This window comes from Silurus aristotelis (genome assembly GCF_946808225.1).
Source record: "Silurus aristotelis genome assembly, chromosome: 2".
In the NCBI taxonomy this organism is placed as follows: Eukaryota; Metazoa; Chordata; class Actinopteri; order Siluriformes; family Siluridae; genus Silurus; species Silurus aristotelis.
Window position 1 is genome coordinate 14,835,440 of NC_139575.1, and position 14,228 is coordinate 14,849,667.

General features: G+C 36.7%; 1 protein-coding gene across 1 annotated transcript in view; it reads right to left on the bottom strand.

The window, feature by feature from the left end:
* barhl2 (BarH-like homeobox 2) overlaps positions 1 to 1,321 on the bottom strand; it is a 4,970-nt gene extending 3,649 nt beyond the window's left edge. Inside the window, exon 1 of the mRNA XM_083534947.1 lies at positions 330 to 1,321. Coding sequence (XP_083391073.1) covers positions 330 to 852 — 523 coding nt within the window. The 5' untranslated portion in view covers positions 853 to 1,321. The remainder of the gene's footprint in view (positions 1 to 329) is intronic.
* Between the last annotated feature and the right edge of the window lie 12,907 nt (positions 1,322 to 14,228).

The window sequence follows — 14,228 nt, forward strand, 5'->3', positions numbered from 1 at the left end:
ATATATATATATATATATATATATATATATATATATATATATATATATATACTATATTACTTTATATTACTATATATATTACTATATATATATATATATATATATATATATATATATATATATATATATATATATATATATATATATTACTATATATATATATATATATATTACTATATATATACATATATATTACTATATATAACATCACTATATTATTTCTGAACTGAAACACTTGTACCTGCCGGTTCGTTCAATCAAATCACACCATTCGTTAAAGTGTTGGATTTGATTTTTCCCAAGACAAACATTAGGAAGTCTCGTCCTACCGTTGCATTTGGTGTCGTTGTGAATGTCGTCTCTCTTTTCGATTTTGCCTCCGTGATCATCGTGCTCCGCTTTCGGGGTGAGACAGTCCGCGCTCTCCGCTTTCGGAGTGTGATGATGCTGGCGCTGGTGCTGCGGGGACGGTGCGAGGCTCGCGCTGTAGGGCGCGCACGCGGCCAGCGGCTTCCCGTCGCCCAGAATGTCCTTGATCAAAAAAGAAGAGGTGGCGGTCCGCGGGGCGCACGCGGCCGGGTTTTGGGCTACCGGATGATAATGGTGATGATGCAGATGATGATGAAGGCCGTCTTGCACCGGATGCGGTTCAGGAGGCTCCGCAGTGACGGAGATCGGGGACGAAGGGCTCCTCACGCCCGCGTCTACATCCGAGCAGGGCGAAGGAGTCGCGCGGCTCCGGAAATCCGCCGCCCGGAAGTCACCGTCCATCATCGCGAGCGCCGAGCTGCAGGAACCGGCGGAAGATAAAATGGTGTCTATTCCAAAACTAGACGCGCTGGATCCTTCCATTGCATTAAAAAAAAAAGAAGAAAGAAAAAGAAGCCCGATGTTGTTTTAAGGAGTCTGCATAACAGGGAGTTTCTTCCCCATCAATTCATAAAAAAATATATATATTATTATTATGTATTAGGGCGTATGCACTTTAAACGAAATTATACTCGAGCTGATGCTTCAGCAACAAACGAAAAGGTGGGCAATGTGTTTATTAATCCTCGCCAATTAATCTTAAAGCAGCACACACACACCTACACGCAGAAATCAAGCAGCAAAACAAAACAAAAAATCCTTGCAAGTTTGTTAAGATGTACAGAAGATTGTGAAGAGTCTCCCAGGATGCGCGTGCTTTCAGTATGAAATGTGTAAAAAAGCAGTGTGTGTCTTGTGTAGCTCCTCGTCCTTTTGCACTGGTGCCTGAACTTTATTTCTCTTCCTCTATCTCTCTCTCCCTCTCTCCCCTCTCGCTCTCTCGATCTGTCTCTCTATATCTCACTCTCTTTCTCTCTCTCCAAAAAGTTGCGCTTTCTGAGCTTTCTAACTCCCCGACATCAACTCTTCCTCTTTTTTTTCCTCTAGAAATCCTCCCCAGTTGATGCTCTACAAAGATTTCCTACGTTGACGTCAAGAAAGGGGGAGCCAGTGATTTTTTTCTTCTTCTTCTTTATAATAACACATTATAACACAGACACACTCCTCGCGCTCCCCCCTTCTCTATTCTGATTGGTCTCATCGTGAGCAGCACCTGCCTCGAACCAATCAGAGAAATTTGGACTTGATCGTAACATTTTGGCGCCTGAGAAAACCAAATCCTCTTTCAACAACATAGCTACAGTTTCAGAAGCTTTAAAACGCCTTAACAGGTGACACAGTACACTTCTGAATCATTGTGGGCAACTGTAATATCATATTCATAATTAACTGTATTTGCAAGACAACGACAGGAAAGATGAAATAATAAGGACTAAAATGTGTGCATGCATTTTATTTTTGGGATATAATTATTTTGTTATTGCTCATTATTATTTTAGTGTTAAAGTGTCCAATGCATTATCATTACATAATGCATTGGACACTTGACTTATGAACTATTCGTATTAACCAGTCTGTGTTATTCTCCAATGCAATAGGAGAAGAGAAATAATAGTGAATTATGCGAATAAAACGTATGGCATCGATTTTACATTTCAAGGCATTGCCTTAAGTCAGCGAGACATTACTTTTCAGATTGTGTGATGGGATGATAGATTAAAGTATGGGTCACAGCTTTTGAGTAAAATTAAAACTGCTTTTTTTTTAAGTAGCTCAGAGGGAATAATAGTGGATCATATTTTACATGACACTGGCAATCTTCGCTACACAAACAAACATAGAATAAATACATAATCAAATAAATATACCTCGTATGTAGTTAATGATCTAAAATAATAACGCAGTTTGGGACCCTGGTTGAATTTCTTATTAGCTCGTGATATGAACACACAGTAATCCTCACTTGTCACGTGACTTTAACGAGTCTGCAGCCGGTAATGAAGGATCTAATTAATTACTGTTCAAGTTCATTTGAATATCAGATCGCAAGTCCAAAATGTATGAGGAAGGGGGCAAAGGGAAGTGTCCTAATCCACTCCGGGATGATAGAGGGGGACTCTTTTTAGAAGCCTGAATCATATTACTATACTTTCGGCATAACATGTAGCTCCTGGCTGTTCCCTTTAGTTGAGGCCAATTTTTTTTTTTAGAATAAAGGGAGAAGTGAAGGGGAGGACACATCTACCAGCTCCTGCTCTCTTGCAAGTTTTTATTATTATTATTATTATTATTATTATTATTATTATTATTATTATTATTATTATTATTATTATTATTATTATTATTTTATCCCAAGCTTGTTTTCTTGCGGTTTTTTTTTTTTTTCGGTGATGCCAACCACATCTGAGACATATTTGCTAGTCAACCGACGTGGGAATTAGACGAGGACGACGATGATGCTGATCATGATGAAAATCTTACAATTTAGACGTTGTTTTCCGAAATGCGCAAATCGATGAATTGATTTGTTATTAGGTCACTGTACATTTGATCGTGTATGTGTTCTGATTTGTGCGTCCTGTCTCTTATTCCGAAATGTCCTATTTAATATGAAAAATCAGAAATTTAATTCACTCCCACTGTTACATGTTCGATGCTGGACGATTAGACTGGAATTTGAAACAACAGATATGTAGCTGTGTATCAATAAACATCAAGTCTACAGTGCACCGACAGATTTCCCATCCTTTAGGAATTAATATGAGAATATATGCCGAAAGAGGTTGTTGGAAATCATTGTTTTTCAAACTTAATAGCTTCAAAAGTTAATTACAAACACTTATTTTCATTATTGATTATTAATATTATTTTGCTTTTTATTCTTGACTTGATCTGTTTCTTAAAAAGTATATTTTAATAAAAAATTGAATTACTTTATTATGATAATGTGTATAAATAAAATGCTGTAAAAAAAATAAGGTAATATCATTAGATACAGGTTAGGCAAATAAATGTAAAGGAATCTAGATGAGCGAAAATATCCCACAACGCCATCCACTACTGGATGCTGTTGATTTACTGCAATGCGCATTTACACCACCAGGCGGCAACAAAGTCGACACAGCAACCACATTATCCCTGACTGTAGAGATTTGTAATCTTTAAATGGACTCAGTTATCACAGCTTCTCTTTTCGAGACACCCAATATACAGTTTTGCAACATGATATGCCCAAATAGTACATGGTGGCTATTTAAGATGCCCGTTTGTTTCTCATCAAATTGCATGATTCTGTGATGTTATGGAGTGAAATATTTATTAAAACTTCAACACAGCTGAATGCTGTAGGCTCATGCCAGAAATAATGTTCTGCAACTGCCAGTAACATAACAGTGAAAGACGAGCTTCATTTATATTTGTATAAAGGTATACAGCTAATCTTTCTTATATGTAAAAAAAAAAAATAAAAAAAAAATAGAAAAACCTATCACAATTAATTATGGTCGTGTTTTTCTACAGCTCTCTCCCTCTCATTAAACCCATTGAAGCTTAATCGTATTGTTAATCAGATTTACATTAGTAAACATTCGATTTATTTCATTTTCTTCACCCTATGGACTGATAACAGATTGGTGAGGAAGCTCAAAGCGGTGGCAAAAACGCGCCATTCATTCTCAGGGGACAAATGTCGCTTGTTCATTAACAGTTTGCTAATTGCAACAACTCATTTGAGCCACAATCAATCGCTTTATTAGGTTTGAGGGCGCTGCTGGAACAAATTGAATGCAACCAGTCGCGTGAGCTTCATGTGATTATAGGTGCTGTTCACGCTTTATTGATCGACTGGTGAGATTGTGGCTCGCGCTGCATCGATTACCGGTCACTGCGCTGCAACGTCACCGCGGAGGGCGGGGATTATATTTATACCCTTCCTGCAGAAATACCACACTGGTCCAAAAGAGAAATGTTCACCCCAGTGTTGTGACCCCAGTTATGCACTGTTTATGGAAAACAAATATATTTTATAATATAAATACAATATTTCATTTTTTCAATATTTCAATATTTCACAATATTTCATTTTTTATTGTATTTATTTTATAAATACAATAATATATATCATATATTAAACACACACACACACACACACACACACACACACACACACACACATACATATATATATATAAATATATATATATATATATGTGTGTGTGTGTGTGTGTGTGTGTGTGTGTGTGTGTGTGTGTGTGTGTGTGTGTGTGTGTGTAATATATGATATATATATATAAATGTATATTGGATAATAATAATAATAATAATAATAATAATAATAATAATAATAATAATAATAATAATAATAATAATAGTAATTATTACCATATCTGTAGTAATCATCACCATATCTGTAGAGATTTTCTTTAATAACAATACAAGCCTTCTCATCTTGTGCCCACAAGGTCAACCTGCCCAAACAACTGCATGGTTTTAAATGACTGGTTCACTGCTATTTACAAACCCACTGACCAAGGATGAGCAGAAACAGTCAAATTTATAGATTTTTTTCTCCCCCAGTTGATATAAATATGCTGCATAATGAATCATTATATTAAGGACAGTTTGCATCAGAAAAAAAAATATTAATGGTGTATCTCAATTGTATATATATTTTTTTTATTAGTTATTTCCCTTGAGGAGGTGCTTTTATGGCACTTTGTGTAAACCTACAATGGCAGTGCTATCTAGGGATATAATTAGAAGTTGTGTACAAAAGACAGACATTTGGTGAAGCCATAAAAGCAGTCTGCATGGCATGCTGTGTATTTGAGATACAAAGCAGTGATCAGTGATCACAGTGTAAGTGTGCTGATGTGGACTCATTCCTGCAGCATGTTAACTCACAGGCTTTAAGGTCATAAATGAGATGAAAGTACGCTGTAGACTAAATCCTAGCTCAGGTAAATATGTTTAATATCACGTTCCAGCAGATGAAAAGACTAACATGAAATCATGAGTTAAAAAAAAAAATCAACATAAAATTATATCTTAAGACGCTTCTGTATGAAAGGTTAGTGCTCTCTGAGGTACGTGACATTTACAAGAGTCGCTTATTACATCCAAATATTACAGTTTTTACTAGGTGTTAACAGTGTCTCTCTCTCTCTCTCTCTCTCTCTCTCTCTCTCTCTCTCTCTCTCACACACACACACACACACACACACACACACACACACACACACACACACACACCTGTACCTCAATTTACTTTGTAATAAAAACATGTGACATTCAAGTTTAATTTGAAGTGCAGCCTGATTTTAATCTAAAGACACACAAAGAAGAGGAATAATAAGCTCTAATGAAGGCATGGTGAATGCGTTGAGTGAATGAGTCCTGCTTTACAACCTTAACATCTAAAATTAAAGATCAAAAGAGATCACATGTGCATATGGACTCGCAGGAGTATTGAACTGCATACACTTATAGTAGTCTAATTCAGAACTAGTCATATAGCAAGTGTTGAATTGAATAAAGTATTCACACAGTATTCCTTATAAGTTATTTCATATAACTTATATAGGTCCAGTTGGAGACAAATGAACACAAGCAAATCTAACACTGTATGCGTTAATTAAACCCAGTGGGTGCTACTTCAACACTGCATGTGGTAATTCAAATCTGTAGGTGTTCATTCAGCACTAAAACCGTGTTCTACCGTAGACTTTCGGGATAGATGGCGGTATACTGGAAGTTATATTTTTTTAGTTTTTTTCCCCCTGCTGATCGCCGTGGTTTGTGTGCACACTGCACTGCCATTGCACTTGGGACTGTTATTACACGCTAAGGGCTCTTTTCAGTCCCTTAATTAGTTGGGCTGTCAGTCTCGCTTGGCTCCGCCCCCTTTTGTCCAGCGCGTGTCGCTGATCTGCGCTGATTGCAGTCGCGAGGGTGATTCACCATTCAGAGGCAGGGCAGAGCCATTACCTAAATAAACAAACAAAAAAGACCCCAAACTTTAGATAGTTTTAAACAGATTGCGAATTATATAATGACGATACAAATAAACCTCTTTTTTTCAGACATTTCACTTAAATACAGTCAGGAGCAGCCATCTCATGTTATTCTAGCAAAACTTTATTTTACTAAATAGTTACTAAATTCTTAAGAATTTTCATTGTTGTATTTTTATAATCCTATTATAATATGGATTGATTTATGGTTGGTCCATTAGTGACTTTGGTGTGTTGCATGTTTGTGTAAAAATTCAAAATTATTATTATTAATAACAATAATAATAAAAAAAAAGAAAAAAAATGGGCTATTACTGTACAATCCCAATTTATGAGGACTTTTGTAACTTCTTTCAACTTTAGTATTCACTATTTATTATTGTGATTGGCTGCAGCACTCTCACTGTCAAAAGTGTTACAGTTGGTTTATTTTTCCTATACCATTATACTTCATGAGAATAAGTACAGAAAGGGCTAGATGTGAGTTGTCTTTAGTGTTTATGGGTTTAAGAGATATAAGCACTTGTTATATCATATTTCTGGCACCTTCTAACCAGTATCTCCTTATCCATACTGATGCATGTACAGAACACAGTGCTCACACAAGGTTGTAGGCCTATGTATAAATGTAACCTAATTTATGCCACACAATTCAAGTATTCTAAAGCCATTACATGTGTCTTTCTGACAGGACTGATAATTTTTTAATTAATAAAATGGAGCAGCCATTACATGTCTTTTTGACAGGACTGATTATTTTTTTAATTAATCAAATATTTGGGAAGTAACTGTGCAAGCATGGTAGCATTGGTCTCTCAATAAAGTTTGATTCTCTGGTCATGTACAGCTGTATGTGTTCTTTATGTCGGTTTCCTACAGGTTTTCCTGATTACCTTTCAAAAACAGGACAGTGAACAGTGTGTGTGTGTGTGTGTGTGTGTGTGTGTGTGTGTGTGTGTGTGTGTGTGTGTGTGTGTGTGTGGGTGGGTGGGTGGGTATATATGTGGGTGCATGTGTGTGTGTGTGTGTGTGTGTGTGTGTGTGTGTGTGTGTGTGTGTGTTTGTGTGTGTGTGGGGGGGGGTATATGTGTGGGTATATACAGTGAGGAAAATAAGTATTTGAACACCCTGCTATTTTGCAAGTTCTCCCACTTAGAAATCATGGAGGGGTCTGAAATTGTCATCGTAGGTGCATGTCCACTGTGAGAGACATAATCTAAAAAAAAAAATCCAGAAATCACAATGTATGATTTTTAAACTATTTATTTGTATGATACAGCTGCAAATAAGTATTTGAACACCTGAGAAAGTCAATGTTAATATTTGGTACAGTAGCCTTTGTTTGCAATTACAGAGATCAAACGTTTCCTGTAGTTTTTCACCAGGTTTGCACACACTGCAGGAGGGATTTTGGCCCACTCATCCACACAGATCTTTTCTAGATCAGTCAGGGTTCTGGCCTGTCGCTGAGAAACACAGAGTTTGAGCTCCCTCCATAGATTCTCTATTGGGTTTAGGTCTGGAGACTGGCTAGGCCACGCCAGAACCTTGATATGCTTCTTACAGAGCCACTCCTTGGTTATCCTGGCTGTGCGCTTCGGGTCATTGTCATGTTGGAAGACCCAGCCTCGACCTATCTTCAATGCTCTAACTGAAGGGAAGGAGGTTGTTCCCCAAAATCTCGCAATACATGGCCCCGGTCATCCTCTCCTTAATACAGTGCAGTCGCCCTGTCCCATTTGTGCAGAAAAACACCCCCAAAGCATGATGCTACCACCCCCATGCTTCACAGTAGGGACTCACGAGGTGAGATCTTGCATGGAGCCCCAATCCGAGGGAGATTGACAGTCATGTTTAGCTTCTTCCATTTTCTAATGATTGCTCCAACAGTGGACCTTTTTTCACCAAGCTGCTTGGCAATTTCCCCGTAGCCCTTTCCAGCCTTGTGGAGGTGTACAATTTTGTCTCTAGTGTCTTTGGACAGCTCTTTGGTCTTGGCCATGTTAGTAGTTGGATTCTTACTGATTGTATGAGGTGGACAGGTGTCTTTATGCAGCTAACGACCTCAAACAGGTGCATCTAATTTAGGATAATAAATGTAGTGGAGGTGGACATTTTAAAGGCAGACTAACAGGTCTTTGAGGGTCGGAATTCTAGCTGATAGACAGGTGTTCAAATACTTATTTGCAGCTGTATCATACAAATAAATAGTTAAAAAATCATATATTGTGATTTCTGGATATTTTTTTTTTTAGATTATGTCTCTCATAATGGACATGCACCTACGATGACAATTTCCGACCCCTCCATGATTTCTAAGTGGGAGAACTTGCAAAATAGCAGGGTGTTCAAATACTTATTTTCCTCACTGTGTGTGTGTGTGTGTGTGTGTGTGTGTGTGTGTGTGTGTGTGTGTGTGTGTGTGTGTGTGTGTGTGTTTGTGTGTGTGGTATCTTATTCAAGGGTTTCTGATATATTCAAAGCTTTAAGTGTTTCCTGGATAAGCTTCAGATCCATTGTGACCATGACTAAAATAAAATAGTTACTGAAGATACATTTTTGTTGGGAAGCATTGTGTAGTTCATGTGTGAATCATTACTTGTAAAATCACTTTCAATACATTGTATAGAAAAGTAATACGATGTGTACATAAAAGATTAAATATGCAAATCAAATTGGATCTATATTATAAACATACATGTCTTTCAGTGGAATAATGCAGAAGTAGAATTCTGATCTAGGTATAATCAATGTAAATGAAGTCCTTAATTGCCAGGATTTATATAATACATAACATATTTATTAATTAGTTTGTTTGTTTGTTTATTCCCTTACTTACTTCTGGTCACATTGCATCAAGGACATAGGACTCAACATATTTGCTAACTAACTAACTAACTAACAAAGTGGCGAAGAAAAGGAAGATTCAGAATAAACTTTTAGAATTTAGCCTGAGTAATAGATTTGTTTGCATTTATGACCACTCAAACTAGTCTCCAGGTATCTTTAATCTTCAACAAGAACCTGTCAGTCATCAAAACCTCAGATGTTGAGAAACAAAACCATTTGACTTTTTGTGCTTAATTTTCTGTGTCAGTATGTGAAGATGAATGGTCTTTAGGTGCTTTTAGAGCTATTGAAGCTCAACAGTCAAACAAGTGGCAAATAAAAACGAGAGGGACACAGAAGAGGTTTATGACATGGTTGAAGAAGTTTAAATCACAGGATAATGTCCTTTCACTGTTTGGTTCATCATAAGGCTTTTGTGTAAGGCAATGTTAACAAATTTGATGAGCCCATCTAATGGCTCATCAATGGTTGAACCTATAATCATACATTCAACACATATCACATATGGCACATGAAACTACACAATAATAATTTACAAAATGATTATCAACTAATGAAAAAATGGAACAAAGCATTACTTATGAATGTAAAATGTATTCAGTGTATGTGATAGAAAAGCAGACTAGACTCCTTGCCTTAATTAAATTGTAAACTGTAATATGATAATTTCACACTCATTTTGTTCATTGTAAAGAATGAGTATGATTGCTCAGGGGTATCTGTATGCTTTGTCCCTCAAGCTAGTGCAGCACAGATAACTTTCAGGACAATTATAACTTCTTCGAAATTAGCTTACAGTTTCTTTAAAAGAATCAAAGACGTGTAATCTAATGTAATGCATTCTTTACTTTCATAAAGACCCAGCATGGCAATGGGCAAATATAAATGGCTTCCTGTTATTTAAATAAATAAATAAATAAATAAATAAATAAATAAATAAATAAATAAATAAAACTGTACCTGTATCAACAATTAGGGAATCAGATAGGGTCACTGCAATTTACTTACATCCTATGGGTCCAAGCTCACGGATAAAATAGAGTGACAAAGGCCATGAAAGTGGGAGCATAGTAAGAATGAGGAAGAGTGAGGGCACAGGGAAACACCAAACCTAACCAGGCAGGTGATTTTCTTTTAAGTCATCAAAAAGGAAGATTGATTTTGTCCAGTGCAGGTCTGTTTAAATGAAAAAAAGGAGCCCCAGGTTGTTATTGTATTGTTACTGGATTTAAATATGACAGACTGAAGGAAACTGAATGTGAGAATGTTCTCTGCTGTAATACTATTCATCACACAATAATTTGCTAACCACACACTAAACATGTTTCTAAGCATAATGTTAAGTGTTTTATTAAGCTAAAAATAGGGTCTGTTTCTTGCATAGTAGAAGTAGTAGTAGTATATTACTAATGATAATATTAATAAACATTACTATATATTTTTATATATATATATATATATATATATATATATATATATATATATATATATATATTATTTTTTTTTTTATATAATTATTAATTAACTAATAAGTTGCAATAAAATCTAACACAAATATTTACAGTAAAGTTCACACAAAATAAATCATTAAGTCCATTATTCCAATACTAATAACTAAATATTAATTAGTTATTTATATTCATTTCCTGTTACACTATTATATTTTAAGAAAGCTCACATAACGTCACCTCACCTGATATACAGTTTAAGACAAGGGAAAGGAAGAGTATGTGTGAACGTAAAATCACATGAATTCCGCAGGTGAAATCTAAAGGAGGACCAAAAAGGGGGAAGGTATGTGATTAAATGATTAAAAGTTGGAGGTGTGTGTGTTTGTATGTGTGTATGTGTGTGTCAGTGCCAAGTACACTCATTTATCCAGCCCACAAGTGAAAGTTAGGTTTCAAGCACAGTGTAATTATAGCTGGGGATGTCAGTTTGACATTAATGCAGCCAGCAGAAATTCCCTAATTGGCCTCAGAGGAGAGAGTGAACCAGAAAATATATTAACATTTTTGGGGGTAAAAAGCATATTTTGCCTAATCCGTTCACTTTCCAACAATATTTGAAGACCAAAATGCCCCAGGCATGAGAATTTAAATGAGCAATTTTGTTTTTGAAGGAAACGGCCAATGAGACAGAAAATAGACTAAAGGGAAATCATTAGTGTATGAGAGATCCTGACAGGCTCGCCCGGCTGACTGGCTGGCCTGTCACCGCGAGTGTGTGTTCTTCAGCTCTGTGCTACGAGCTAAGCGGATAACATGAAGAGACCCATAAGCGTGCAGCCAGAAGTCAAAGCCTATTATCTGGAATCTCAAATGTTGGGCTGAGGAAAAGGAAGGGAAGAGAAAATAGGATGAAATTGGAAACAAAATAATAATAATAAATTAATATTAAATAAAAATAAATGAACAGCATTACAACTGAAAAAAGACATAACCACCAAAAGCCTTTCGACTGAAAATAATATCTTAATAAATGTAAACCAGAACTCAGAGATAAATCACATAACTTGCCATAATTGTAACCTGATTGAAATTACAAGTATAATAGAATAAGGCAAATTTTTAAAAAGAGCTACATCTGCAATACACAAGTTAAAAGCAGTTGTGCTGTCACATGGATTGCAAACTGATGTGATATGACCATGTGAAAGAAAATGCAGCCAAGTGCAGTCAGGAGACGTTAGGCTGGTCCCTCGGTGATGGAGCGGCTGAGGCTGGCATGGCCCAGGGCTGGCACTGCAGGGCATGTACACCGTTTGCGCCGCACTGGCCTTTTGAAACAAAACATAGAGTAAGAACATCCCAGCCCTGGCCAAGGGGGCCATCTATTGCTCGTTCGGCAGGAAAGAAAAGGAAAGATGAGAGGGAGGGGAGAGGCGAGTGAGAGGGAAGTGAGAATAACAACAGATCTCAGACCATGCGTCTCTTTTAGAATGACTACAAAGGGCATCTGATATTCCTACTTGCTTAGAGTCAGATGCCGTTGCTGTTTGATGGTCCGAATGTTTCATATGTACCTCAAGGGTGTAGAAAGAGAGAAAGAGTGAGTGTGTGTGTGTGTGTGTGTGTGTGTGTGTGTGTGTGTGTGTGTGTGTGTGTGTGTGTGTGTGTGTGTGTGTGTGTGTGTGTGTAAGAGAGAGTGTGAGAGAGCAATATAAACTTGTAAGGTCACACACACGAGTGTTTCTTATATTCATTTATATTTTACCACTCTATCATCTGCCTTCTACAGCCTGCACAGGGTATGTGGATTTATAAAGGACTGATATATACCAAGCGAAGCATTTAATCAGAGCCTTTGATAAACATTTGGCACAAAGTGATGAGCTTATGTTTCTGACGCCCACAGCCCAGGGCGAAAGATTGAGACAAAGACGGATTTTCAGTGGCAATCCATCCCCCCGTCAGCACACCTGTCACTCATGCTGACATCAGGACAGGAGATATCAAAGAAAAAGAGGACTTTTCATCTCAAAGAAGCACAAGCATGGTAAATGCTCTGAAAGTTCAGAAAATATTGAGAAATTTGTGTGAGAGTGTATCATTCAATAAGCTGGAAAGCGCTAACATTTCTTTGCAGAATATAAATATATGAGAATTTGAGAATACATTGTCAGCATCCAGCATAATCTATATGAATGTATCTTTAATTTAAAAATAGCAAGATCAAAATGTGTTGCCAGCATGAATTGATTTCAAACACTATCATTAAAGTGCCTGCCAAGAAGCATTTTCTGATGGAAAAAAAATAGTGCTGCAAGCTTAATGTTATATGGCCAACCTTTTCAATATACATAATTTATTAAATAATGTAAAAAATAAAAAACTTTGAAGAAGAAGGAGGCAAAAAGCTGATCTTTATATCACTGAAAGTGTCTACTGTTCCCAAGGGTCAATGTGGTGAGTTTGTATGTGTTTGTGAAGGTGGAAAGGCTCTTTAAAATGCCCAAAGCATTACAGGACTTGACTATTCTAAAAGAAGTCAGGGAATTGGCTGGAACTTGCCCTTAGCAGCATTTCTGAGATTAGGTTGGTTTGGCCTTCAATGCTGCTGTTTAGAAGAGAGACAAGAGAAAGTGGTCTAAGACTATTGCATCTTTCACTGTAGTGGTGGAAATGCCCAGAGGAGCTTGAAGTAGAAAGCAAACACAAGCCATCTGGATGTATAGACCATTGTAGATTGTAGATCGTTTAATCGACAATTTGTACACTTTAATCATGTCCGAAAGCAGAGTACTCCTAAATGACTTAGAACTTAGACTTTACCAAAAGTGGCATACATTGACATACATAAAGTAAATGTATTTATTATTATTTTTACATGTAACTGGGAAGAGTGGAACATTAGATATTCAACTGTTCCCTGTAAACACAAGGAAAAAAAATTATTTATTTTAGAATGTAGCTAAATTTACAGTGGCACAGCAGGTAGTTTTAGTGCCTTAGAGCTCCAGGGTCTAGGGTTTGATCCTGAACATCGATTCTCCTGGAATCCACTTAAAAAAATTCCACTGGGAACTTGTGTTTCCTGCTGCAAACATGACTGTTTATGATATGGGTTTGTGATTAAATTGCCTCTGGATGCCCGAATTAACGTGCAAATGCGTGACATAAAACTGTAATGATCGACATTTCATCCAGAATGTGTTTGTGCCAGTTTCTCTCAGTGACTACTGAAGGCGAATGAATGAAAATATTTATTTATTGAAATGTACTGTGTATGTGTGAATGAACATACAGTAAATTAACAGCAACCATCATAGGAATAAATAATAGTTATAAAAGTTCAATTTAATGTAAATAAAAAAAAATCCTATATCCCTTTTGAGCAAGCCAGTATCACTGACAAAATAGTTTGAGAGGAAAATCTTTTTTTAAGAGAACCCAATGGCCAGCTGAAAAAGATCAACCTGCCATAGGTGCTCTTGATGCAGGTTTACCCAGCTGTTATCGTGTATGTCCTTTGTACATTGTTTACTGTCTGGTTTGG